Source organism: Oxyura jamaicensis, chromosome 15, assembly GCF_011077185.1.
Source record: "Oxyura jamaicensis isolate SHBP4307 breed ruddy duck chromosome 15, BPBGC_Ojam_1.0, whole genome shotgun sequence".
NCBI lineage: Eukaryota > Metazoa > Chordata > Aves > Anseriformes > Anatidae > Oxyura > Oxyura jamaicensis.
Genome location: NC_048907.1, coordinates 14,895,407 through 14,922,549, shown reverse-complemented (window position 1 = coordinate 14,922,549; position 27,143 = coordinate 14,895,407). Strand labels below are relative to the sequence as shown.

Below are 27,143 nucleotides of genomic sequence, written 5' to 3'. Positions count from 1 at the left end.
TGCCAACTACCGAACTGCTTTTATCTCTACCTGTGCTCAGGAAATCAAGGAAAATAAAGGTTTTTCATGTCAGCATTGTACTGTTTTCAGCAGCAAGTTTTGCTTGCCCAGTTTGATAGATACCAGTGCAATGGCATAATTATTTTCATCCCTCTGTCCAGGGTATATGATAACATTTCTTCTCTCTTCTTCCTGTATTATGGTCTTTGAGCAGTGGAGCACATTTTTTCCTTGCAGGTCACCGTAATATTAAGAGGCACCTCACTCCCAAAGGTTTGCAAGCAGGAGAATCTACTTTGTATCACAGTGCTCTTACCCTCCATCTTAAACTGCAGGACAGACACGACAAATTAATCAACCTATGCTTAGTCACATCTGTTCCATTTATATCAAACGGGTACCATTGAAGCAGAAAGCATTCTTATTCTTTCCACATTGTTTGAACTGAAAATTAACTGGCTTTGCATATAATGAAGCGCATACTTCATCTCTTTAAAGTAATTGGACCTATTTTATATTTTTAAAGCAGAATGACTTAGAATTGCAATGTATCAGTGTATTACTGTATTACTGATTACAAGAGGGAATATTTCCTCTTTCATCTTCCGTGTTTACCTCTCTGGATTTATTTGTATGGGATCTGTGACTAAAGCGGTCCCTGTTGTTCCCCCACAGAATTAGGACAGCCCCAGGCGTGAAGATCATGGACGTCAGAGTCACTGATGCAGACCAGTGGGGGGTTCAGGAAGAGACAGATAGCGCAAGGACCACTGCCACAATCACCTGTGCGCACAATGACCCAGACCCAGAGAGCAGGTAAGCCAGCAAGCTCTTTTGCACATTACCCCTTGCTGAAATGCTGAGACACAATAACTGTGAGAGACACAGTAAACTTCTTTAAGGGGTGGTATTTCTCTTTTAACAGCAGCATTTGCTCCTTGTCATCTTTGTTGGAAAAGCTATAGGTGATGTGGTTAGAGTTTTTTTCCTTTTGTTTCACTTCTGAGCTTTGGAAGTAGATGATCTAATTAAACTGGAGGCAGCCAACTAGTCCTGGCTCACATTTGCTTTTCTTGTGCCTTTGGGGCAGCAGGAGAATTCCTGTTGACAAAAAGCCAACAGAGAGAGAGGGATTAAAATAGAGAAATATGGAGGATAATAATAGGACAATGCTGTCTCCTTTACTTCAAAACTATGAAAGTAATAGCTATTATGTTATTCGTTACTGCTGCAAAACACCTATGAGTGTCAATGAACTGTCTCATGAATGCCGTGTACATTTGTTATGGTAATGTTCCCACCAACTGTATCAAAGGTAATGAGAAATTTATGTTGTTAGTCAGAATTATGTATTTGACAATACAAGCAATTTCTCTCCATTATCGTGCAGTTACTGTACATTTAAGTATACTCTGCATGCATTTAGCATGCAATTGTATCATTATTAGAAAAGCATAAAACTTTATGTCAAAACTTTGATTTGAGGAGTCTTCTGCATCCATCCTTTTCTGAAAGCTCCTTTAAGGGATAAAAAAGGTTGTTAGCCATTGTTTAGGTCTAGGAAGATCATTTCCAAAGGCTTGGAGTGCGAAGGGCATTTCTATTCTATTTGATTTCTGAAGCTGTATTTGAAGAACCAATGAATCCCATCTAGCTCTGGGTACCTGCAGTACATGTGTTGAGGTGAAGACTATTTACTATGGGCTTGCTTTCTAGCAATGGAAAGAGTACCGTTAAGGTGAGAGTCCTGTTAGATGTGTAAAACAGGACCAGTAATAACAAGCAGAAAGTGCCCGTTTCTCTCCAGTAAAGATGCGGAGAGTGGAGGTGACTGAGCGGGACACAGCATTTGCACTGTAAACACGTGAAGCAAGGGGAGGTGATTCCTATGCTCTCAGTCTCTGGTTAAGTCAAGTGTTACAGAGCTTTCTGGCATGAAATTATCAGGCAAACATTTCAGCTTATTGCCTGTTTCATGTACTTCCTCCCCATTAAAAAGAAAAAAAAAAAAAAAAGGAAGAAAAGTTCCCTCTTGTTTCCTAAACACGTTTGTCAAAGTTGCAAGTCTGAATTTGTGGTGTAGGAAATTATGTCCACCTCTTGTCATTTTTTTTCCGAGGTTTCATGGGCTACTGTAACGGTAGAGCAAAGCTCTGGCAGCTGGATTAGGCTCTGTATGCTTTGTCTCCGAATTCTTTGTCTTTCAGCAAGATTTCCCAAATCTCCTTAAAGCCAATAAAGAACCCTTGTGTGGGAGAGGAGCTTGGCCAGCAGAGACAGTAGGTCAGAGGAAGCCACCACACTCGTCCTGGAGCTGTGCATTGACACACGGTGGCTCCAGCTGTGAAACCTCAGCCTGAGATAGCTGATGTCGGGGTGGTGGTGCAGTATTTACTCTCTGCTTAACGTGGCATTCAGGCTTTTTGCTAAAGCAGCTGTGACTTCTATTTAGAATATGGGGGAAAGGCATAAATTTGAAAGTGAAATGCTGAGGATAAAGGAAGACTTAAGATCATTTGGTGTTATAAAAACTCAGTAACTATTTCGTAAAGTTAGACAAAAAAACTGGGAGAGTACTGAAACTATTGCCTCGTAGGTGGTTTCACTAACCCATGAAATTATACCTGTCACAGTAACTTACTTTTTATTAAAACTGATTTTTGCTTTGTGTTGAACTGTTAAACTGCACAAAAGCAACAAATCTTGAGTTAATTAATACTTTGACCCTTTCCTTTGTGGGATTAGTTTTAATATTTTGGATTAATTAAAGTATGCAAATGAGAACTGCTGAAAGATCATTTCCAGATTTGCAAATACTGTAGTGCTTAGAGTAAATATTTAGTTTTGATCTTTACTTAATTTGCCTTTTTGGTTGTAGTGGTGGCCCTCTTGTTTCTTTGAAAGGATGTTAAGTGTTTACGTGGGGGTTCTGCTACACTGTTTGAATGAGCAGACTTGAACTTCTGTTAAGGTCAATGTGGCAAAACTGTCACTAGACCTGATTCATCTGCTCCTCCTTTGAGTAATTCAAGGAGCTCATTAAAGGAAGTTTATGTATGAGTGAGAGAGTGGGATCAATCTCTTTCATTGCAGAGCAGAAGCTATTAGTAAACAGAATCATTCCTACCTCAAGGGAGCCAGATTTTTCTCTCCTGGAAGTCATTGGCATTACATTGTCAGAGAAGTGCCAAAGCCAGGACTGAGGCCTCTGAGCCCATGTAGTTTTCTCTATGAGATTGCCGAGTTTTCCACTATTCTGCAACCTCCCTTGTGCTTTGCAGCAGAGCCAAAAGCCCTGGCAGCGTCGCGCAGCTCCAGGAGGTTTGGCAAAAATGAGAAACTCCCACAAGCCACAGCTGCGTTCGCCGAAATCTCTGACTATCCTCATTGCCCTTAGCGCAGAGGTTTGTTCTCCGTTGCTTTGCACTTCAATTGCTCTTTCTTCCCCAGTGTGCAACTGATAAGAGCCACCAACAGACACCGCCTGCTGGGAGAACAGCAGCGCTGGGCTGTCACATGTTTGGCGTCCTGTCTCCTTTCCCTTTAGCCACTCTTATCGGTGGGAGCCTTTTCAAATTCGCTTACTTTTCTAATCTTTCTCCTTCTCCTTCTCCCCTCTACAGTGCTATCATGAGTCTTTCATCTCCATTTCTCACATTTTCCTACACAAATTTTGTGTTCATTAAAATGTTTTAAATTAAGACCTTTCCTCCTTTCATGCAGAGTGCATCATGCCTTTTCTGTGCATTACTTAAAAAAAAATCCTTATCAGAATGTTACAGCCAGTTTACATTATATTCTATTAAAAATCCATTTTGTCCAAGGTTGTCACAATTCATAGATTAAAGCTTTCTAGAGCGTGTTTTGTTAGGAATACATTCATAAATTCACTTCCCATAAGCTTGTATTTAAAACCTCTTTTTGATAATGTAGTTGAACAAAGAGCATAAAAAGATTTATTTTAAATACACACAAGTATATTGCACACACCTATTCTGATCTGTGTGGAGCCTTAATTTGCCCTTACTGCTGTCATCTCAAAGGAGTTTTTTGGCAGCTCATTGAGTGAGGAGAATGATTGTTGTCACGTGCATTTATTCTCCCTTGTATTCTCTGCTTGGGGCAGAACTTCGTGAATCTCATTTTGGTAGGGCTAGTTGAATCAGAAGTGTGCTTTGTTTCCAGAAGACACATTTTCTACTTCAAGCATAGATACTTTTACGTGGTGCCAGCAGCTGGGGCCCAGTCCTTCTGTGCCATAGGAAAGGATCTTTATGGATTTCTGCACTGAGCACATAGTGCATCTTGCAAGGAGCAGAGTAAATCAGGACTGGTGGGTTTCAGTAAAAACCAAGTGCTTTCAGCCTTCCATGCAGTATAGCTGTTGTGAGGGATGGGGATCTTACCCTATGGTGTAGGGTTAAATGTTGAATTATTGAAAAAAATGCTTTTCAAATAGATAGAAGGTCAACAGTTGGGAGTCTACCAGCCACAAATCCTTTATGACTTCCAGAATTCTGTTTTTGTAAAGAGTATGTTGGTCTTTCTTTCACTGTACTTACCAAAAGATGGGTTGAGCCTTGCACTTCCTCTGTCTTTTGCCCCCTGAATTCTCTGGCAGCATCTCAGAAATATATCCACAAGTTAGGCTGCAGCAGAACTAGGGCGAGAGGGCTTGAAATGATGCCCTGAGAGCATGGTCTGTCTTTGGCAAGCTGCTGTACCCCATAACTCAGCACTGATATCCAGAAGAATGGTGTATCAGGAGCTTTGCCAGAGTGATTCTGCATTTTATATGATAAGGTTATTTCAGATCATTGGTGATCTCATTTGAAGGGGCCCCACATTGCAATGTGTTTTATGGTGCTCAGTTTCTCCCCGATGGAAAGCTGTAGAACAAAAACTTAACGTGACCTGACGTCAGGAATGATGAGATGGCACAAGCACAAAAGTTTAGGTTGGAAAGTTTTAATTCTGCTTTGGAAAGGAGTATATAAAGAGATCATTATCCTTACTCAGGAAAACCATTCTTATGTTCTATTGGATTATTAACTAGGTGAGGAGAGTCTAATTCTATGATAAACTAGTGCTTTAATAAGAAAGGTTATATTTATGTTAACTGGCATAGTTAATATTTATGCTAACTGACAAAGTTGATAGCACTGATTTTTACCCACAGTGCTGAGTATAGTGTAACTGTGACCAAACAGGTTCTTCTCACTTAGGGATTATTTTATCTCCATATCTACAATGCAACTTCTATCTGTCAGGATATCCATCACTGCATAAATTAAACTTGCATGAGAGAGACTCAGAAAGAAGAAGTAGGGAGGGTGAAAATTCAGAGGAATTTCTTTAAGTTTCCATCAGAACTATTAATTCTGTTGCCTGGAAATTTAGATTTATTTATTTTTTTTGAATTGATGCAGACCAGCTCGACCGTTTGGCATTTGACATCACCTATCTTTAAACTTGAATAAAAAATTAAGATTCTGTAATGATCATTCAACTTCTTTACCATTTTCAAAGGTCTTTAAAGAATTCAAATAATTTAAATGACTTTATAGAATTATAATTGCAATGAATGCATATATGTATATATATCTTTAAATCAGGAAAAGCAGTTATTTCATGTATTTATAGGTATGCAAATAGAACCTCCTATTTTGAAATAATTCACGTTTTTTCCTGTGCTTGGGAATACCCTTTGAACCAGAAATATCACTCAAAAGGAAGACGAAAAGTTAGCTGCCAGTTAAGATATGGGCATATATTTATTTAAAGTAAATACATACTGTTGGAGCTGATGAATGAGCAAAAATGTTGTATCAGTTGGTTTTGTTTTTAAAGCTGTGGATAAAAAATAAGAGCTGAATCTGTCTCCTCTCCCTCCTCCCATTGACAGACAGCCTTGAGAGTCTCCTGTCCCTCAGAACAAGTGCTGCTCCCCGCATTTCCTACTCTCCCACCACTGCTCCAGTCCCTGCCTTGCCGAGGGCAGTAAGCAAGCAGCCACCTGGGTGCATGGGCCCTCCTGGCTTTGCCAGGTTGGGGCTGCATCTCACATCCCTGTGGAGGTGTTTGTGCACTGAATTCCCTGCTGGTCTGTGCTTCAGAATGACGTACGAATGTGGGTCGCAGCTCATGGGCCACCAAGGAAGGGCAGTACAGTGCAGAGATTCCCACTGTCCCCAGCCAGAGCCTTGTGGTTTGCTGAGCTCCTTACTGCCATGACTTGGCCACCTGAGGACACAGCTTGGTTTTGTCTGTACCCTTGGGTGGTATGGCATGGGGTGTGCTGAAGCTAGAACAAAGAGTTGGGTTGCTTTGCTATGATGATTAAGACCATAAAGGGCTGCGGCCTGCTGTAGTACATGGCAGCATGCTGTTAATGACACTGGGGGTGGCACCAGAACATGGAGTGAAATGCTGAGATGTATTTATTGCCAAAGGAACTTGCTTGGCCCTGGTACACTGAGTGTGTAAAGTGCCATCAGCAACAACAGTTGCCTGACAGAAGATCAATTGCATGTGTTGCTCTACACAAAAGACCATTAACTGCTACAGCCAGACCCTCTTTCTGTCTTATTTTAGGCCTGTACAAAGGCAGTGGGCTGGATGCCATCAAGTCCGCACAGTACTGAAGTGAATGTGCAAGAGGAGCAGAGGGAGCACATAAAACACAATAGCGAAGAGCTGAGGGAAAAAAGCTGGAAAACAGGGACGGGAAAGCTGATGGCTGTCTCCCCCTGCCAGGCTGGTCGGAGGGAGGTGAAGCAGTCAGCCTCTGCTTTAGTGCCTACATCCACCACAAAAGCCATACTTGAATATTTGGAAAGGAAGGTTTTGCTTTTTTTTAAAGGAGCTTAAGGTGTGGGCAGAAGTCATAGAAGTCATTGACGACATGGTGCAGTGTACTGCCTTGGGTGTTTCTCTCCTATTCTTATGCACTTGCTGCTTTCCTTAGGTCAGAAGTGTCATGGGCAAAGAAATATGCTTTGAATGTAGAGTGCGCATGGCCTATAGATCCTGCAGGAGTTCATTCTGTGGCCTTTGGCCAGACCCCAGGACAGCCCTGTCTCATGAGGCATTGATGAAGGGAATTTTATCTTTAATGCACCAGTTTTAAGGTTGTGACCTCTATTACGAGTGATGGAGTTCTTCTCTGCTTTGTGCAAAGTGTTCCAGTGAGAAGCATCCACACACATTTTCAAACATAAATGACTCAGAAGAGTCACAAAGAAAACCTGAGTTAGAAGAATTTTAACTAACCTTTATTCTTTACAGGTATTCCTTTTTGTATAAAAGAATCTAAGCCTGCTTGGAAATGTTTCTGTGATAAAAGCACTGACACCTCTCAGTAGCTTAAAGAGAACATAAAAAATAATAGACAAATTAACAGCAGTAGGAAGGACTACTTAGTGTAGAAAGCTGTGGTTCTGGAATTAAATGGCAATGTATCATTTCTGGAGGGTAGTTTGTTTGTTTGTTTGTTTCTTTTCATTCAAGGCTGAGAACTATGAAATTGCCTGTCCATCTCCTGTCGGGAGCCTAATAGCCTGGTAACCACATGAATTCTCTCCTGGCCAGCCAGCTCTTTCAGATGGCTATTTTTGTCTCTTTCTTAGTTAGGCTCACTGCTCCTCTGGTGAAGTCTCCAGCAGAGATGGGTCAGAGGGATTACTGACTGGTAGTCCAGGTAATTGCTTCCTTACCCTGGTTCACACATCCAAGAAGGTAGTGACATAGTGGTTCATCTTACTGCATCCTTACTGTGCTGATATGGTACCTTTATTATGACCCAAGGAAATGTTTTTGAACAAATATACCTTCAGCAAGAAACCCTGACAAGGTAAATACCATTGTCTTGAAAATTTTGAAAATGAGAAACTTGTTATTGGAAGAACTCAGTAGTACTCACCTGTATTTGGTGGAGTGAGATGATACTGTACAGAGGCATGAAAATGCCTCTAACAGTATCTCTACCTCTATCAACTAACAGTTAATAAATTTTTGACTTGCCATGCTAGTTAAAAGTTTTGTGTAAATACAGAGAAATAGTCAGAAAATTCCTTCTGTTGGTGTTTGCCTAACTGGCATACAGTAAATGGGAAAAATCCCTTTTTAGCTTATAAAAGTTGCATCTTGCTTAGAAGATTTGGTTATGCCTCAAAAAATATATCAGTAGAGCCCCATCTTTGTGCAGGCTGGGTGTGATGTTACAGGAGGAGAGTCAGACTTGCAATATGTGTAGGGATCTTGGTGAGCATGGGATGGAGGAATTTAAAAGACTAAAACGTAGGAAAAGACAGAGCTCCTGGGGCATAGAAAGGATGTGCTGAGAAGTAGTAAGTCCCTTGTTACACCCTGTTCTTCAGCTTTTTGTAGCAATGGGAAAAAAAACTAGGACAAATAGCAGATCTTATTATGAGAGAAAGAGCAGTTGTGATTCTTGGCTTAGAAGAGTCAATTCTGATTCCTTGTTCAACTTGTTAGGTCAGGCAGTTGTTGGTCAGCTGTGCTTGTGGCTTAAGACTTTTTTTCAGAAGTCTCATTCCTGCTTCTAGCAGTGGTTGGACAAGCTTTGAGCTTTTTATTTCAGCCTTTTCAATTTTGATCTCCTTTTTCTGTATTTGCAGTTTAGAAGGTGTAAGGAAAATGGAAGCCGTTTCTTAATACCTGATTTTGCTTTTATATATAATTTGGGTTAAAGCAAAAAAATATATCAGTGGAACTCGATGGTGCTTTGCTTAAATAATCTCTTCACAAATGTGCTCTACAAAACTTGTTTCAAAGCCTATTCTGAGTGACATTTCTTCTGAAACATGAGCCCAATCATTCTGAAACGAGTCTTGTTTTTTAATTTGACCTAATTAGCTTCATTTTGGGTATATCATTCCTAGACGTGAATCTTAATATTAATGTAACAGTTGGGAAAGTTTAATTTCAGGGTAGGATAGTCTGCATAATTAGGACTGCAAGAGTATAGCAGGGAGGCTGGGAGCAAATATCAAATGCATGCTGATGAGTGAATGACTGTTCAAATAGTTATTCATCCATTGGTGCTTGTATCCTCTTGTCTCTACCAGTCTGTTTTAATGGCCATGTGGATGATTGCATGTGAGCTACCAGTGGAGGTCCATGACAAAAATCTGTACAATTCTGGAAAAATTGTAAAGCTTTACGGAGATATGTATGCATAATCCAGATATGCTTAGTTGATAATTTAAGACTGAGTGACGAAGCCCACGTAAGCATGGCTGCTGAACTCACCACTCTCATACCAGATGTTCTGACTCAAGGAACAATGGTGAAAATGTGCTGGATTTTTGGGTTTGTTTTCCTAATTTGGTCACAGTTGGTTTTATTTTATTATTATCATTATTTTTCCCTTGATAACTTAGACTTGAAGAAGACTTTTCTTAGGTGCATGCTGATCTGAATACCCGGGAAACACTGTTCTTAGTCACTACTAAACGCGGGGTCTGCACATGTTTAGGTTTCGGAGTAGCATCTGTAGATGTCTAAGATTGCCTCACTGATGGCAGAGTTTCAACGAGCCTTATGGAGATTACAGAGGGAGGGAGAAGACATGATCAGAACATGGTGCCACAAGTGTTAGCCAATTCTTCTGTAAATGCGCTACTTACTCACATTCTCCCAGTTACAAAACCTGTTCTTCTGGCAAACTTAAATCTAGATTCAGAAGACCATCTTTATGCTGGGTGCCACTTAAGTACCTACTTGCTTTCAAGTAGCTACCTTGGTTCTGTTGATGCCAGTAATGATAAAGGAGGTAGTCGGAGTCAGCAGTTAGAGATATATTGTGTGGAAAATGTAGGTCTTCATGGTAAGCCACACTATATATGAGACATTAGTGTGTCACACATGAAAATATTGTGGAAATCAGAAATTGAACTCTTCTATAGCACAGAAATGTACCTGAGTGTATTAGAAATATTGCTGAGGAATTTATTTTTGGCAACTGTACATAGAGATTTAAGAGCCATAATTGGATTGTTCTTTGATAGAATAGGAACGAGAAAAGATTACTGGATGAATATGAAATCAGAGAGCTGGTATTTGAGGCATGCTTAATTCCCACCTTTACCAATTTATGAGTTTTAACTTGTAGCAGAGCCTCCTGCACACATTGGAATTCCATTTGAGATGTGTTGACTTGCTTACTTAACAGCCAGTGCATTAAAGTACCAAAGCTAACAACTAATTTATTAGGCATTTAATCAAAATTTAAACTCATTTTATTGTTAGGAGGTGTTGTTGCTAGACAAGCAAATATTACGTTTGTTACTTTGATTTATTTGAATCCTCCATGCCATATAAAATATGCCAGCATTAACTTTACATGAATTATTATTTGCTTTAGTTAGAATTTTTCAGTCATTTTGCCATTGATATTTCTCACCTGTGTTTATAATTTAAAGCATTTATTTCTGAACCCTATAATGTAACTATTGCAAAATGAAAAAGTAAGCTGAGTGGAAATTGGCAGATGCTTCTGTCAGTGTCAGTATATGTTTTATTTATTTTTTTTCTTTTAAACTTCATTGTTTCCTTGAGAAGAATCTTAAGTCAGGTTTAAGCTGAGAGCCCTTGCATGTCTGTGATGAATCTGTATCCTTGCATCAATTATATCCTTGCATTAATCCTTGCATGTGTGATGAATCTGTAAATTGAGATTCGGACACTTTTGCAAGTTCCCTGGTCCTCCAGACTGTCCAACTAAACCAACTGTCAATAGCTTGATCTCTCAAACTCCAAATTCCTTAATTCCTTTTTTTTTTTTTTTTTTTTTTTTTTTTTAATTGGTGTAAGAAATTAACAAGTTTTGATTTTTCAAAAATTGTTGGACTCTCTGGGCTCAAAAACTTGGCCAGGCATGGCACTTTGGAGTTTCAAGAAGCGAGGGCCTCTTGTAGGAGAGCTTAGTTTGGTGTGCTCTTCTGCAGGTGTTGCCTAAAGATGCAGCCTTGTTTGGATCTGTGCCTGTGCCCAGACTATGAGCAGCCCTCAGCTGGGGATGGCCAACACGGATCCTCGCTGATGTTTGCTAAGGTTGCGTTACGCTGGTCTGCAATAGTAGCACAGCCAGTGTTGCGCTCTTCTGGTACTGTATTTCACAGTGCTCCCTCCTGCAACTGATGGGATGAGATTGAGACTGCCAGGCTCCCCCTAGCAAATGTCCCTGTTACTGTCAGGTAAGAAGGCGGCTATCTTGCATCACCTCCATGTTAAACACATTTTAGCTTTTTAGCCAAGAGTAGCTCATCATTGCACAATTAAAAAGAAAATTTGTGTTTTTCTCTTAGGAGTTTTCAGTGCGGAGATTGAACTCCAGAAGTTATTGATCTCAGCAGTGAGTGGAGAGCAGAGAGATTTGGAGATAAAGATTCCTATTTTTGCTCTCCTTTTTAGGCAATTTTTATCTGTGCCGGTTTTCTAAATCTGACTGGTGTGTCTTTTTGTTAGATAAGCACTCTTCTTAATGGTGTACCCTTTAATTTCTCTAGCGACAAGAGGAGGAAATAAGTTATTCCTCTTTTAAAAAGAGTGATTTAAGTAGGGAATAATGAATGCAAAATGCTGTCATTAAAAATCAGCAGATAATCTGATGGATCATCTGTCACTCCTGAGACTTGCCATAAAGAAAAAGTAGATAATAATTTTAAAGAAAAATAAAAGTGTTAAGGATGAGCATGGAGTATAGTGGCTGTGAACGCCTTAATAATGAAAACTGGTTTTTATTCGTTGAACAACACCTTGAGACTCCTGCGAGCCAAACACATTTCAGGAGAAAATAATTTCTTTCAAGAGCCTTCCAAAAATGGTGTAGCAAAGAGGTGGAGTGTTTTACAGTTTCATGGTCCTGTATGTTCTCTGTTTTTTACCAGTTTTATTGTGGAAGATAAACTGTAGCAACATACTGTCATGCAACTGTATTTGCCACATTGTGCATGCCAGGTGTGCCAAGGGAGATAATTAAACCAGGCCCCAGTAACTATGTTAAAAATATTTGTGGAAGCATGGAACACACATGGAGGCTACTGGGCTAGCTTAGACAAAGGCATGTAAATCAGAGAAGTATTAAATAGAGGTTAATCCAAGGTTTTGTTTCTTCAAAACTTTTGGCTTCTCTTTTGACACCATTGAAGAGTTAGTTCATCATTGGTAGGATTCCTCTGCTGGAACTGTTTTCTAGCATACAACAGCTTTTGCCTTGGTTCATGACATAGCTTAGTAGAGTGATAGTCCTTGGAAATACTGAGCCTGCTTTGCTGACTGTTGCCCTTACTAACTTACCTGAGCTGCTGAAAATGTGTTAATTGGGTTTTTCTATTGCTTCTGTATAAAATTAGTGCAGATGTAGCAGTTGAAAAATAATGGTTCAGGTAGTTCATAGGCTGGTTTTCCAACATTTTCAGTGTGCCTTCACCCTGGGTTGTTGGGGAAATGCATCTTGTAATCCTGCAGTTTGCAGAAGGATGAGATTTTTATCTGAAGTAGAAAGAGTATGTATCTTAAAAACAGTTTTTAAGGGAAATTTTTCCATCCTTATTCTCTGTTTTCAGTTCTGACATATACTGAACATTCTCATTTGATTACCAATTGTCATCCTTTCTCTTTATTAATTGTTTTAATCAGTACTACAGTATTCCCCAAGGTCTTTTCTGTCTCTGGCATTGACTGCATTAGGCAGGACTGCACATGCGGGACTCTGCACATTGACTGCACAGGCAGGACTCTCTTCAGAAGGTCTCAGTGGACTTGTACTTGGTTCAGGGCCAGGATCTTGGAGAGCTCATTACAGAGCCTCAGCTGAAGGCTGAAGCCAAAGAGCATCTGTCTCCTCTGGTTTGTATGCCTTTATTTTTTATTTTTTTTTTAATGGGTTCATGAGTTCCTTTAAAATCTGATCAGTAATCTAGGTATTTGAGAGTTGCTTCCTGTTCAGCTAAACTAAGAGCTGCTTGGTGTTTGGTAACACTGAAAACTTGTCACTTATTTACTTGGATGAAATAGGATCTGCCTGTCCCAGTCCAGTCCACCATCTGATTTAGCCAGGTACAAGTACTCTTTTCCCTATGCACACTGGAACATCTTATTTTTTTCATTCATTATAAGGAGACAGGAAAGGAGAAGTTCAAGCCCTCACCACATTCTTCATCCCTCCAAAACATTTCTATTGCCTGTGTCCAAAGCTTTATGAAATAATGCTATCATCAGGGTAGTATCAGTCCTTGGCTTCTGTGAAGAGGTCTGTCATAGGTAAAACCTAAAAACCACTTTTCTTGGTGGTTGCAGCCAACACTTCCCTCGCTTTATCTTCACAAGTTTCTCAGAATATTCACTCCAGCTGGGTACGTGTGGCTCACATTGTGGCACGTGATGGAGCAGAGGTGGTCATTCCTGGACAGATGCAGGAACAGCCCTTTCGTTTTATAGGGGTTCAACAGCAGAGTAGAATGGGCCAAGTGCAGGGCTGTGGCTCTCCTCCTGTTTGTGCTGTTAGCACAACTTTTATTTTCTAATTATTTATGTTTTACGTATATTGTTGTTCCAAGCCAGATGAACATATGCATTTTCCAAAAAGACTATGGTGGAAGAAGAAAAAAACACATCAAGAATATTTAGAAGTTTAAAATACCAGCAGATTTGTATTGATTCGGAGATGCCCAGGCACTTGCGCATTTATTATTTCTACACGTGTTTAAAAACACTGTAGAACTCAATTCTTTGTGTTTTACAGAACAAATTCTCTGATCCTTTTTTTTTTTTTTTTTTTTTTTTTTTTTTTTAATAATAACAATAAATATCGTAAAGAGCTGGAGAACTTGATGGGTGGGAGCAGGACTCCTTTCAACCAGTTGAATGGAACAAGGAATTGATCACCTGCAGTGGGATAATTTGTGCTTTTGCCTCTTGCAATTCAGTGAATTCTTAGAGCTTCTGGTTTGGCTGTCAGCCCTTTTGTTTTACTTTTATGTTGAGGGGGATGTCTGCTGGACTTCCTCCCTCTGCCTCTTCCTCCACCCTCAAACTCCAGTGGAGATCAGCCGAAGTGATGTGTTGATGTGAGCTGTAATTCTGTTTCAGCCATGATTATATATCAATCTGTTGCACACCGTAAGTGGTACTTCTGGATTCCTGCTGTGAGTGAATGATTAGATTCTAGTACCTTTTCATTCTATACATAAGGAATTTTTTAACAAAGCAGAATAATACACAAAAGCCCCACTTTATTCTTTATTCTTGTTTTCCCTAACTAGTACCTCATGCTTAAATACAAAAATAGAATATTTTTGGCATGCTTGACCTTCTTTAACCACATCTGTTCCCCTGTTTCAAATAAAATTCAATTTAAAGGTTCATGTTGACCCTAAATTGTAGGATATGTCTGTGACCTACATATAAATTTACTGCAAAATGTGAATCCTAAATTGCATTTGGAACTCTCTGTGATAAAATGAACGCTAACTGCAAGTTTATTTGTAGTCCTGCTAGTTACATTTTTCTCTGTCAGCACAAGCTTTATTCCTCCAAGTATAATATTGAATGAAAGAAAGAAACTATTCTGTCATCTACTAATGCTGATGCCTGTAGTCCATCCTGTTCATTTTCTGTGCTGCTATTTTCTTTGTGTGGTTCTTCTCCAGTTTATGTAGCACAGAAAAACTTAATTGCTCAAGTCTGATGTACTTTTCTATTCTTGGCAACAGTGTAGGTTGCTACACCATTATGTGGGAGATGCCTTCTGGAATATGAAGTGTATGTTGCAGTTGGGGTATGGCAGGGTTAGGGCCCCGTCTAGGAGGAGCCTTTTAATTAGCTTTTTGGATATTTTCTGTGGAGCTAGCAATTCGACTGTCATTTCTTGAGCAGTTTGCAAATGGAAAGTGTTCTTTCTGAAGGTTTCATGCTACAGGGCTTTCCTAATGTTATGTAGCATTACCTAATTCTGGGAGATCAGGAGAGAAACCGCTAAATTTACACCAGCAGCTGATGCTTGACAAAAGCCAGGAGACAACTCGTCATCTAATGACGTGAGGAAAGACCCATTTTCCTTCACCGCTAACCACTTTTGATTTCTTGCCATTGAAATTTTTATTTGGTTGTTAATATTTGCAAATAGTATGCGTGGTGCTGGATAGCAAGTAACACTGGAAACAGATTGTGCCCCAGAAGGCTGGGGCAGATTAGGTTTACTCGTTTGCACACACTGTACCTGACTCTTGATTTTCTTTTAAATTGAGCTTTAATTGGGTCTCTGGATGAACACTTAAGTTTACTTCTGATCAGGTGCAAAATGGTATCTTGCAGGCTGCTCAGAAACCAAAAAGCTGGGGAGTTGCTCAGGACTGAGTTGTTTCCTCAGCTGCACTTGAGCCTTGGGCCAGTGGTTGGACTCTTTGGTAAGTTTCCAAAATGCTTTGGAGGTATCCCTTGTGTGATACATGGGATCTTTGTGGGTTAAATGAACAAAGTTAATTTCAGCTGTAGTTCTACTTATTTGCCATGAAGTACTAGGTCAATGCTGGTATTGGGAACAGAGGAGTCTTATTAAGTAGTAATGGAGAGACATATTGGTGAATCTTGCAGTTTTTATCATGTGTTCTCAAATGTTTACATTCTAAGTCCCTGACTCCAGGATGCAAGTGATTTTAAAAAAGGGTTTAACTTGAGTTTAAAGGTGAAAGTGAGATTCTGCCTATCATGGCTGATAGAAAATCGTGAAAATTTCATTAGATTCAAAAGAAGAGAAAGCAAAGAAGGAACACTTAAAAGCTGTAGGAATCCTTAGGATGAGTTCATGAATGTGCAGGATCTGACAAATGACCTTTGCACATTGGTGATGCAAAGGAGGGCTGCTCTGAGAGCCCTTGCATTACCACAGTTGGACAGCATGCTGTGGTAGGGTGGGCTTCCACATTTTCAGGGATAAATTGTCTTCTGCAAGTGGTCATTTTATTTCCTGTCTTGACAATTGGTGATAGAGCAGACAGTAATTTTAAGATGAACATGGTCAGTCTACTTGTTAATACACCATGAACACAAACACTGGAAGTTCTGAGGATTCCTGCACTGCTAATTAGTATTTCTGTGGTTTCACTAATCGCTTGAACTGGGAACTTGGCCAAGACTAACAGAAGAGACTTCCAGTACAATAAATTGTTTTAATTTTGTGATTTGATCTTATGCATGGCTCAGTGTTTCTGAAGGCAAGGGTAGAATAAAATCTTATTTTGCATGATAACATATGCAAATCAGAACTTTTTGGTCCCAGATGAAGCTCTGCTTCTATTGACATGGTGCTAGCAAAATGTGGTAAAGAATAAAAAGGCACTAAAACTTTATTTTGCTGATAATATTTCATTATTGCTTTGTAAGCTATCTTATCCATAGGGCAAAATCTGCCAAAGAGATAGGATCCCATAACTCCTGTTTGCCTGTATCATTCTGTGATTTATGGAGTGCCGTAGATGTTCATGGCATTTTGCAGACATATAAAAGATTGTCATGTTCCTGCCTCAAAGAACTTAAAAATTCTGCAGTTTAGCAGCAGTCAGCAGTTCCTCCTATCAGAATTTTACTTTTAATGGCACTGTATAAAATCACTATTACACAGCCACCAGATGACATGGCATTTTATTTTTAGTTACAAAAGTGATTTATAAAAAAAAAATAAATGTTTGCTAAAGGTCCTACTCTGCCTACTTGAAGGGTTAGAAGGCTCTATTGCCTGGCCTGAAGGCAGGACAGAAACAGCACAAAGTAGCCCCTGATCTTCTGACCAGGAAAGATTACCTGTAATGTCCCTATCACTGCTGGTAAGGGGGCCGCATCACACTGAATTGAGGGGAGTCATTTATCATATGGGTAGCAGTTGCTGCTGAGGAGGGGAAAATTCATAGCTCCTTTCACATCAAGAACCAAACTGCATTCCTGTGGTAATGATGACTCCCGGCCATCGCTGGTTTATGTGAGATTTGAACTAGTGACTGGCAATGAAACGCTCTTTATCCTGTTACCAACTCCCTGAGTCTCTGAAGGGGCACTTCATACTGTTAGCAAGAGGCTTGGGATGATTTCTATAGCTCTTAGAGAGGTCAGTCAGGTAATTCCTCAAGGACTACCCTGAAAATCTTTCCATTGAAGTTTAAGGGTCTAGGCGGGTAATTTTTTTTTGTGTGGGTAACGCTTACATATCCATATCTGAAAGAGAATACATTCACCTGCTCAACTCTTTAATTAATTATATATAAAACTGTTTCCCACCATTGGTTTGAAACAATTGGATGGCTTTTCATTACCAGTATTTCAATGTCATTCTGCTACTCAACACAACTCTACTATATATATATATTACAAAAATGTAATTATACATGCAATTTTAGGTTTTCTAGGGAGTTGTATAAAGTAAAATCCATCTATATCCTGCCCAGGTAATTTAACAGAATTACATATATAAACATAACATTAAAAGCAATTTTCTGAGACTCATGATTACACTGATTTTGTTTGTCACACACCTGCATGTACTGATTTACCATACTCTGTCACTCAGAGTAGACTCTGTCCCACAGCATAATGTGACAGATGCTAATGAATATGATACATCATAATTTTTCAAAGCAGAGATACTTGGAAAGATCTTACTTTCACCTTATTAAATGCTTTGAAATTTAATTATATTGAAAATAAAGTAAGATTCTAGGTGTTTTAAGGGGCTGTACACTTGACTCTAAACATAACTGAAAGTCACTTGAATTTTATGAATTTCTTCTTCCAGTGGGAACTCAAGCAAGCTGTTATGCTGTAGTCCAGTTGCATTTTCTCAGTGGAAGACAGCAGCAGGGGCTTTGTATGAGTACTTGGGTCTAACATAAGGCTCTTGGAGAATCACAAGGTTAAAACTGCTTGAGTTTGTCAGACACTCTGCCTTTCTCTTTGAATAAAACTCAGCAGAGAGCTCAATGTAACAGAATTAACAAAATACATGGTTTCAAAGGCAGCAAACTTGAGGACTTTGGAAAAAGAGGGTTGTCTTTGATTCTTCTGCCAGCCTTGAAGCACAGTGCTCACACTGGTGCAAATATTCTTGAGCAGAAGTGTGAGGACAAAGGGAGGTGTAACAGCTCTCCTGTAATTCCATGATAGACAGTTTTTATTCCTTATTTTCTGTGGGAGATTGGTGCATGTGCACCATGCTGGGCAAACATAGGCTCCTGATCTCCATGCATCAACAGCTCTGCGTTTGCCTTGTTCTGATCTCCTCTCTTTGTATTTCTTTGTTGCTCACCATCTCTGGTTGCTCCAGTATCAGTTTTTATGTTATGCTAGGCAGCACGTTCCTTTTATATTTTCATCTTTCTTAGCACAGTCAATGCTGATCTTGTTATCTACAGGCTTTGCTCTGCAGTTACGGAGGATTCATGCTGGGCAGGACTTGGTCTCTTTTCTGGTGAAATGCCTTTTGCTTTCTGCTACCAACTCTAAGTTGCCCAGCTCATGCCCTTGGTGGAGGAGGAAACAGCTGATCTCTACCCTAAGAAAAGGTGTGACCAGGGTGAAGTGGAAGGAATTTGTTTTTCATCATTTTGTCAGCCTGCAGAGCTGGTAACATCTTTGTGCTTTGTATTTTGTGTGCAAGAGGAGAGGGGCAGAAAGAGAGTGATGCAGTGCTGCTCTGAGGTGGGAAAGAATGGCTGGGTGACTCTTTGTTTTCTTATTTTATTTTTTATGAATCAGATGCCAGAAGGGTTGATTTGAATTAGATTAGTAAGCCTTTAGCTGCTTGTTACCCGCTTTGACCAGTGGCAGGGTGAGGTGGGCAAGGTGCCAAGCCGGCTGCAGGCTGAGGGGCCATTTCCCCTCAGGGGGGAAACCTTCCAGCACCTTCCAGAAACAGGCATCCCACTTGTGTGGGCCCTCAGTGGCAGGAGCTGCTTCCTGGGCATGGCACACTGTGCCCAACTCTTGCCCTGGGCCACGGTGGATTTGGGAAGAAGCACTGAAAAGCACCAAGGAGGAGCTGAAAAAAGCTGGGCTTTTTCATTGTGCTCTGTGCTGAGGTGGGTGCTGTCGGCGCTCTCTGCGTCATCCTGGGCATCTCACTCGAGGCCACCATGGTGTGAAGCAGATCAGCATCTCTCTGATATGCACAAATGTTTTACCAGTCATGTTTTAAACTATAGGGATTGTAGGAATTTAAGTTACATGCTCTGCTGGGGGGATTTAATATCCTTCCTGACTGAGTGCATCGCCTAGAGGGACCATTTTGTGTGTAACACTCTGGTAGAGAGAGTGATACCAGGCGCTGAGCAACGCAGGGTAAAAGACTAATGTGCGCTATGTTAAATGGTGTCTTGGGTTTTTGCTGGGTCCCTATTCATAAAACACAACAAAGTGGCGACAAGGATAAACCTTGTCAGCTAAAGGAGCTGCTGGGAATACCAGAGAGTACTTAGTGACTAAAACAAATCAAATTTTGAAATCCTCCCTTCCAAAGGAAAGCACAGAGGGGATTTAACTAGAGTGAACAAGTGTATGTGCAGTAAAATGGCAGCGTGCGTGTGAGCAGGGCTGGGGGAGAGACGAGGCTCTAGGACTAGCTTGGCTGCACTGGGGCAGAGCACTGTGGCTGGGTTTGGTGTGGTGGATCTAGCAGGCACCAAGCACCAGGTGCTTTGGGAGGAGGGATGTGGAGAGAAGGGCTGCCTGGCAGTTGTGGGTGACCATGTTGAGCAGCAAACCAAGGGCCTGGGTTATTGCTGAGCTCTCAGCCCATGTCGTAGTGGCAGCTGGGGAAGCAGATGCTTTGTCTTCTCAGTGGTAAGAACCTGACTTCTTGCTGTAGGCTTGTGCTGCAAAGGGTTTACTGTAAGTTGTTTGCTGGTACCATATTTGGGTCTGGGAAGGTTCCTTTTTAATTGTAATTAGGCTGTCCTTGGGTTTGTGGCTTGTTTCCACGTGGGAATTTTTTTGGACAGAAGCTGTTCCAGGAGTTTGGCTGCTAGCCTGGTGCTTGGGAGCTGGGCTTCAGCTCTCTGCTAAGCCAGATGCTCCCTCTGAGGCTCTGGCCAAGTCACTTAAGACTCTCTGTGCCTCAGTTTCTATTAATAAAATGGGATTATTATCATCTACCTGTCTCACAAGGGACTTAGCTGCACAGTAGTCAGAGTGTTAAATGCTCACAGAGTGCTGGGAGGAATAGTATGTGTTCCGCAGGCAGGCAGCAACACCCATGAATTCAAGTCTGGCTTGGAGTACATCCGTAGTTGAAAAATAATGTACCAGTTACAAGTGCTGAGTTCTGTTCCCCAGCAGAGTTTCAGCTGGACCTGAAGTCAGCTGTCTTTAATAGCTGTAGAAAGAGGAATAATCAAGAGAAGACTGTAAAATTGTCACTTTCTTTCCCTCCTTAGCATGTAGACAAACTTCCTTGGGTTTTCAAAATACTGTGTACCTAACTGTCACAGAAGTGGTCCTTGACCAAGGAGCCTCCCAGTCCTCTCTGGCAGCTGCTAGCTTGTCCAGCAAAGCGTGGTCACTGTTATCATGGTGCTCTAGAGGTGGACTATATGCTTTGTTGTTTGGGATACTGAAGTCCAAGGATGGGATCTTTCTTTGGATGGAGCGTGATGGTGCATCATGACTTGTATATCACCAAGTAGTCGAGAATACTGGGCTGAAAGCCAATCTGTGTCTTGCTTCTTTCCTTTTTTTTTTTTTTTTCCCCTCAGAACATTGTATCCCCTAAGGCTAGGATAGGGCCTTTGCTCTATTACATGGAAAGGTATTGAAAACTTGTGGAAAATTATGTTCCCTTTCACAATTCTCTACTATTGTATTAGCTTGTTCAAAGAGCTCCAGCAGGTTACTGAGTTTCCTCCAGCAGACTCTGATGCCTCAAGCCTATGCTGTGAATCTCACCTTAATTAGATCCTTCATCCCTTTCTCAGGAACAGATGGAAGGCTCAGGGCTGTGAAATACTTGGGATCTCCTGAGAGACCTGAGGAGCGGTCCTCCATGGTCCTCCACCCCCTCATAATACAGCCATCAGTACCAGTCATCCCCTTTGAGGCTGTTTGTGCAGGTCCATTCAAGGGCAGCATGGGTATCCTTTCTGCTGCCTGTGGTGTGACGCAGGCTCACGTTGGCCTTATGGTGCTCCCCTCCCTTCTGCCACCTCCATCATTCTCCCTGCACCTCATCAGCCCTGTGGAAATGGCAGATTGAGCTGCCCCCCTTTCCTGCAAGGATTTGTGATTTTATAGGGGGCTTGGGCTTAGCAGGAGCACATCTCATTTTGTATTTAATCACCTGTCTTGTTACCAGGGCATTTTTTTTTCTTTCATGTGGCTATATGAACTTGTTTCTGACCATTTTAATTCCTTTCAAAAATGTGTGCTGTCTCTCTGCAGTCCCACATCACAGATTCAATGGGTATTTTAAGGTTTTACTCATGTAAGGCATACAATAGTCACTGATATTCAGTGATGCTCGCAACTTCTCATCTTCTAATAATACCTTAGTACCAATTAAGACCAGGTAGAGACATCAATCGCGTCTCTCATTGCTTTAGCATTTACTAGTCAGTGGCTTATAGGACTGATACATTGGGAGCCTTGTACTTCTCTGCCTTGTACTAGATGTTGGTATTTGCAAGCCTGTGAATGGGTACCAGGCAAAAAGCAGCAAACCATACCCTGTTGGATAACCCTATATGGCAATGCATTGCCGATGTTATTGATGAGAAATCCAGTGGTAGCATTGATAGAGCATTATTCCGTCAGAAATTCACAGCAAGATGTGTCCCTGCCATGTGCCCGTAACTAAACTAAGGTACAGCAGAGCTGATAAAAAGGGGATGTTAACAAAGGAAGGAGACTGAAACACAAGAAATCTGAGCCCTTTTCCTCCTGGATGCTGTAAAGAAGATCTATTGCTGTGTGTTCATGGTGGCTGTCATTTCTTGTCACTATTGTAACCTGTTCACTTTCTTGGCTTGTCAGCCAAGTGTGTGCTAGCCAGCAGTCTTCCCTTTCTTTGGATCAATACCTGCTAGGAGCAGGAGTTTTCTCTGATAGAAAATGTGTCATACAGCTTTGTTTGTTTATCCTTTCCTTCATTCCTTCACTGGTGTAAACCTTTGGTCCAGCTCCGCATATGCCAAAGGGTTTTTACAAGTGAAGCACCACACATGCTGGGAGTTTAGTCTAGAACAGAACATTGCAACCTTCATCTGGAAACCGCAGGAGATGGTTCAAATGCTGAATGCAGCCTCTTAGGATTGGTTCTGTGAAGGATGAAGAAGAAGCCTCAAGTGAAACCCCTTGCAGAAGGTTTTTGTTCTGTTTTTGCTGGCCCTTGGAATACAGACAAACCCATTAAAATGAGACCATAAAACAAGCCACGGATTGTGGTATATGTGCAAGTTTGGCAAGACCCAAAGCAAAGAGCAACAAGATTTAAAGCAAGTATCCTTCTGAAATTATAGTTTCAAACAGGGAGCACCATGCCAATCGATGAGTCTACTTTTGTTATGGTCACAAGCACCACACATCTGACTCATGCTATTATAGTGATGCACAGTGTTGTCAAGGTAATGGATTTGGGCACTTGGCATATACAGGAAGGGTGTAAAAGGCAAGGTAGTATTCTGCAGGCATCTAGGAACAAGTTTCATATTAAGGACTTTTTGTTTGTTTGTTTGTTTGTTTTTATGGCTGTGATGGGGAATACTCATTTTCTGTTGCAGAAGCGAGAATTTTATGCCCTGGCCTACTGCTGCTATCATGCACATCACCCATGGGAATTCTGTTCTTTCCCTCATGTAGCAGGTTTAGTGAACTTTTGCTGTCTTGCCTCCTCTTGCTGGTACCTAAGAACCTTCCCTCCACAGGGCTGAAGTGGAAATTAGAAAGGGGAAGAGAGTAGAGAAATATGTATGTGACTCCTGGTTCATTTCCTTACGAAAAGAACTTGGCAGTTAAGGAGTTACTGGGCAGAATTGCTAAGGGACTGAAATAAGGAGGAAGCCTATAAGGACCATGTCTATAACCTATCAAAATATTTTCAATTTTTTTCTTTTTCATTTTTTTTTCCTTTTTTTCCTTTTATCCTCTTTTTTCTTTTTCCCCCCCCCCCGCCCCCCCCCTTCTGTCCTCCTTTTTCTTTTTCCCTTTTCTCCTTCTTTTTCATCTTGTCTCATCTTTGCTCTTCTTTTTCGTAGTGGCCACTACACTTTAAAGCACTGTTTAAAGACAAATTTGACAGAATCAACTAAAAAGTCAAGAGAAGTGGGGTTTCTGTTGTCAAAACTTTGCAATCCAGTCAGACTGCTTAACTGTGCTTTGGTAAAGGGAGGAACTGATAGTTGTTTTCTTTTTCTTTTTTCTTTTTTTCTTTTTCTACCTTTTAAAATTTATCAAGATGAGGGATTGCTGCCTATAAAGCTTTATAAGTCAAATCTTTTATATAACTCCATGTCTTCCTTTCACTAACTTAAATGAAATCAGAAATGGACAGTAAAAGGGAAATGTCTGCGCTAATGAGTCAATCTGATTTGTAAGGACCAGTAATGCAAAGGGCATGTTAAGCATTTCAATAATAGAGCTGAAGACTTGTCTGAAGAAGTGCATGCTTTGTGGAAATGCAATGGGTGAGCAGAGTTGGGGGCCCAGAGGAACAGCAGTGAGTGATGGCATGTGTGCAAAAGTCAGTTCAAGTCAAGGCTGGGAGTAGAACTGTCTGGAATACCAATTTTGCCAACTCTGTGAAACAAAGACAAAGAAAAAAAAAAAAAAGGTGAACAAAAAGCATTTTTTGGAGTTTTTATGTTATATTTGGTGACAGAGATATAGCCACTTGAGTAGCCATTGTGCATGTTGGGAGTGATGCTCTGAAACATTGCTCTTAAGGAACTGTCCAACACCCACTGCTAAAACAGAGTTTACAAGTGGGATTATATGTTGTGGTTGCCTGTGGTACCTAGTGAATGGCCTAGATCATTCAGTAGGCCATCTCCAATCCTACTTTCTTTTTTGTTTTGTATTAGCAACTCTCTGAGTCAATATGGATTGTACTGTACTATATTAGCAGTGATGATATTTTATCGTCCAAATGACAACACTCAATGAAGTTTGATTTGACACATAACGATGCGTTAGGGCTAAATGAACTGCTGCTTAAAAATCATATGGTGGTGTACATTTAAATATCACAGTCTGATTTTAGATACAGCAATAATTCTTCTGTTTCATAATTTAAGTGCCAACAGGAAAAGCAAAAGGAATTAAGACAGAGGCAGCATAAGAAACATGGCACAGTGCATATAAAACTAACCATGGAGAAAGGTGATTAATTACATCAAATATAAAATCTGAAAGAAAATACAACAAACTATTATTGTAAAACAAATAAGAGCTTAAACATGGTCTTTTGCAAACCCGTATTTTATTATTTCTCCTTTGTCAGGGAATGCAAAGATCTGACAGCATGGAAGGAAAAGTCCACAAGGGACAAACTTTGGCTGCTTGGACATTGTCGGCATTTGTCAGCTTAAGTAAAGGTATTAAAAGACAGTGTACTACTGTTAGAGGTAAAAGTTTGGTGTTCAGGAATTGCTCTGAGCTCAAAGTTTAACTGGCAATGCTGAATCCCAGATATGCTGCTAATTAGTTTTGCAGAGCTGCAGAGACCCACTGAGATTTATAGCAGATGTAGCAAGTGATGGATTTTACATGGTGCCTTTCTGTTTTCAGCATTACTTGTGCAGGAATTCTGTTTCTGTTTATCTTTAGGCTTGAATTTTTTAGGCGGAAATAGTGTATCTAGAAAAAAGAAATCCTTAAGTTCTTTACTCATGTTGGAATGTCAGCTTCACAATGCATTTCATAAGAGAAATGATGGCATGCCATGATGCCTATGTTAAAAAAAAATGTACAGTTCAGTGTCTTCCATGTTGAAGGATCTCTATGTGAAGGATCTTGCATGTGTAGGTTGGGTGTCTGACTTCCTCTGCATACCATCTATAAATATTTTAGCATGTGATACTTATAAAGCATCTCAATTTCACCAGAGCAACGTAAGGGAGACAATAATGTGGTCCTTTCGTTCATCACAAATGTATACTCTTAGCTGTGTTGAGATGCAGCCACTTCTTAATAACAGATAGGGAACCTTGCAATAATCCAGCTGACATCCCAGCACTTTAGGAAGCAGAATAAAGCAGAGTATAACAGGACAGAAGTGCAGCAGATACAAATCAGCATAGTTCAGTTGAAACTGGGGGAACAATGCTCATGTTTGTTCATTCTGGTTGTTGTAGTGAGCTAATCAACATAATATTTTACTGCTAACAGAGAAAACAGAGACTCAGGATCAACAGTATAGTTTTGAAACCATACTGGACTGAGCACAGAGTTTTAAATACATGGTCTTGTTGTAAGTATGTATGCATGAACACCTGCCTTTAAAGAGCTTTTCTTGTAAGTCTGTGTTGTGAAAAAGTAAAATGCTACCTCTTGTCCTGGGCAAGTAAGTATAAACTGCTGATTTAAATGTTAGCAAATCTGAGCAGTGTCTTGGTGCCAACCAATATCCTGTGGAAAGTTTTTTTCCCTCTTTCTTTCTCGAGTCTCTTACCCATCTTGGATGTCTTTGTCATCATCTTCACTACTGCTATATTTGACATAAAAGTTACAGGCTTTCCAAGAAAATGGAATAATAAATTCATCCTCATGCAAGAGAGCTTTTTTCTGATTCATCCTGGGCTCTCAGAGCATCGTGATGAGTCTTCTCCAGCTCTTAGCTGCAAGGGACTGTGGGGCTAGCCAAAGGGAAGGAAAAAAGCAGTCTCTCTGCTTTGTAGCCAGCAGACAGGCCTTTCTTTGCTGCCACTGGGAGGAGCATGAAAACAAGAGAAATCACATCTTCCCTAGGAGCAGAAAGCTGTAGGTTCCAGACTAGTAAACTAAAGTTGGCATCTGTAGTAATTTTCTCTGCTGATATGTAAGAATATGTGGTCTTTTCTTTTGAGGCGGAGGTAAATATAACTTTTTTTGACTTGAATACTGAGATTATTGGGTCATTGTGCTTTTGTTTCCCTTTCCACCCTTACAAATTGCACAGAGATACTAGGTGTTTGTCTAAGTGTGGCATGAATAATGGTCTGGTTGCCACTTTGTGCAGTGCCAGCCCTGCTACTGCTCCTGGGCTGGGACATAGCTGTAATCTTGCCAGCCATGCTCCTGTGCTGGGACCTCCATGATGGAGTTATGCACCCTCAGCATGCCCTAAAAACTTGAGGAGAATAGAAGATGTTGAATGAATTCATCCTGTACTATTTATGGCCATCCTGTACTATTTATGAGGAAGGAAAATTTTATGTTGTTGTTGTTTGTTTTTCCCTATTTTCCCTCTTTACCCTAGCTTTTATTTTGTCATCAAACTCTTCTTATGAGCCTAGAGGTCCCCAGTGTTGTTGCAACCTTGATCAGTAGTTAAACACCATTCTTGCCTGAGAAGCTGTTCTGCATTTTTAATGGTCAGTATTGCAGAAGAGATCGTTCTTACTCAGCTGGTTTGAGCTGGAGCCCTCTCTGTAGTGGCCATGATCAAAGTCATGGCTTGAATTGGTTGTGGAAGGCTCAGCAAAGCGCTTTGTAGAAATGAGAACAAAAACTTTTCAACTGCAGAAATTAGTTATTACCCTTTAATTACATTCCTCTAAGTTCTTGACCTAAGTGGTGCCAATTCCTCAAATAAACCCCACAATGAATTAAGATTGAACTGTGAACAAATAAAAATACTTATAAAATACAGTTGCTTTTAAGTTCATTTGAATGTCCCGTGTTTTTTTTGTTAAGAGAAGAAGGAATCTAATTCATCTGTTGGGTGCTGTTTCTCATTTTATGTCATTGTGAACCATTCTCTCTTTTTCATATCCTCATCAAACTTTTAAGCTATGACAACATGATGCATGCAGACTGTGTGGATGGAGCAGGAGACTGTGTGTCAGAATGGTTGGTTACCTGTTGGACACAACCTGGAGGTTCTGGACAGGTGTGTTTCTCAATTTTGCTGGCTAACTGGGAGATTTAGGCTCTGGCAGAGTGAA

At 40.5% G+C, this 27,143-nt stretch overlaps 1 protein-coding gene across 3 annotated transcripts in view; it reads left to right on the top strand.

The window, feature by feature from the left end:
- The window catches only part of LOC118174884 (transmembrane protein 132B-like), a 244,473-nt gene that overhangs the window by 96,130 nt on the left and 121,200 nt on the right, over nt 1–27,143 (top strand). For all 3 annotated transcript variants that reach the window (XM_035340636.1, XM_035340635.1, XM_035340637.1), the window contains exon 3: nt 676–816. In XM_035340636.1, coding sequence (XP_035196527.1) covers nt 676–816 — 141 coding nt within the window. The remainder of the gene's footprint in view (nt 1–675; nt 817–27,143) is intronic.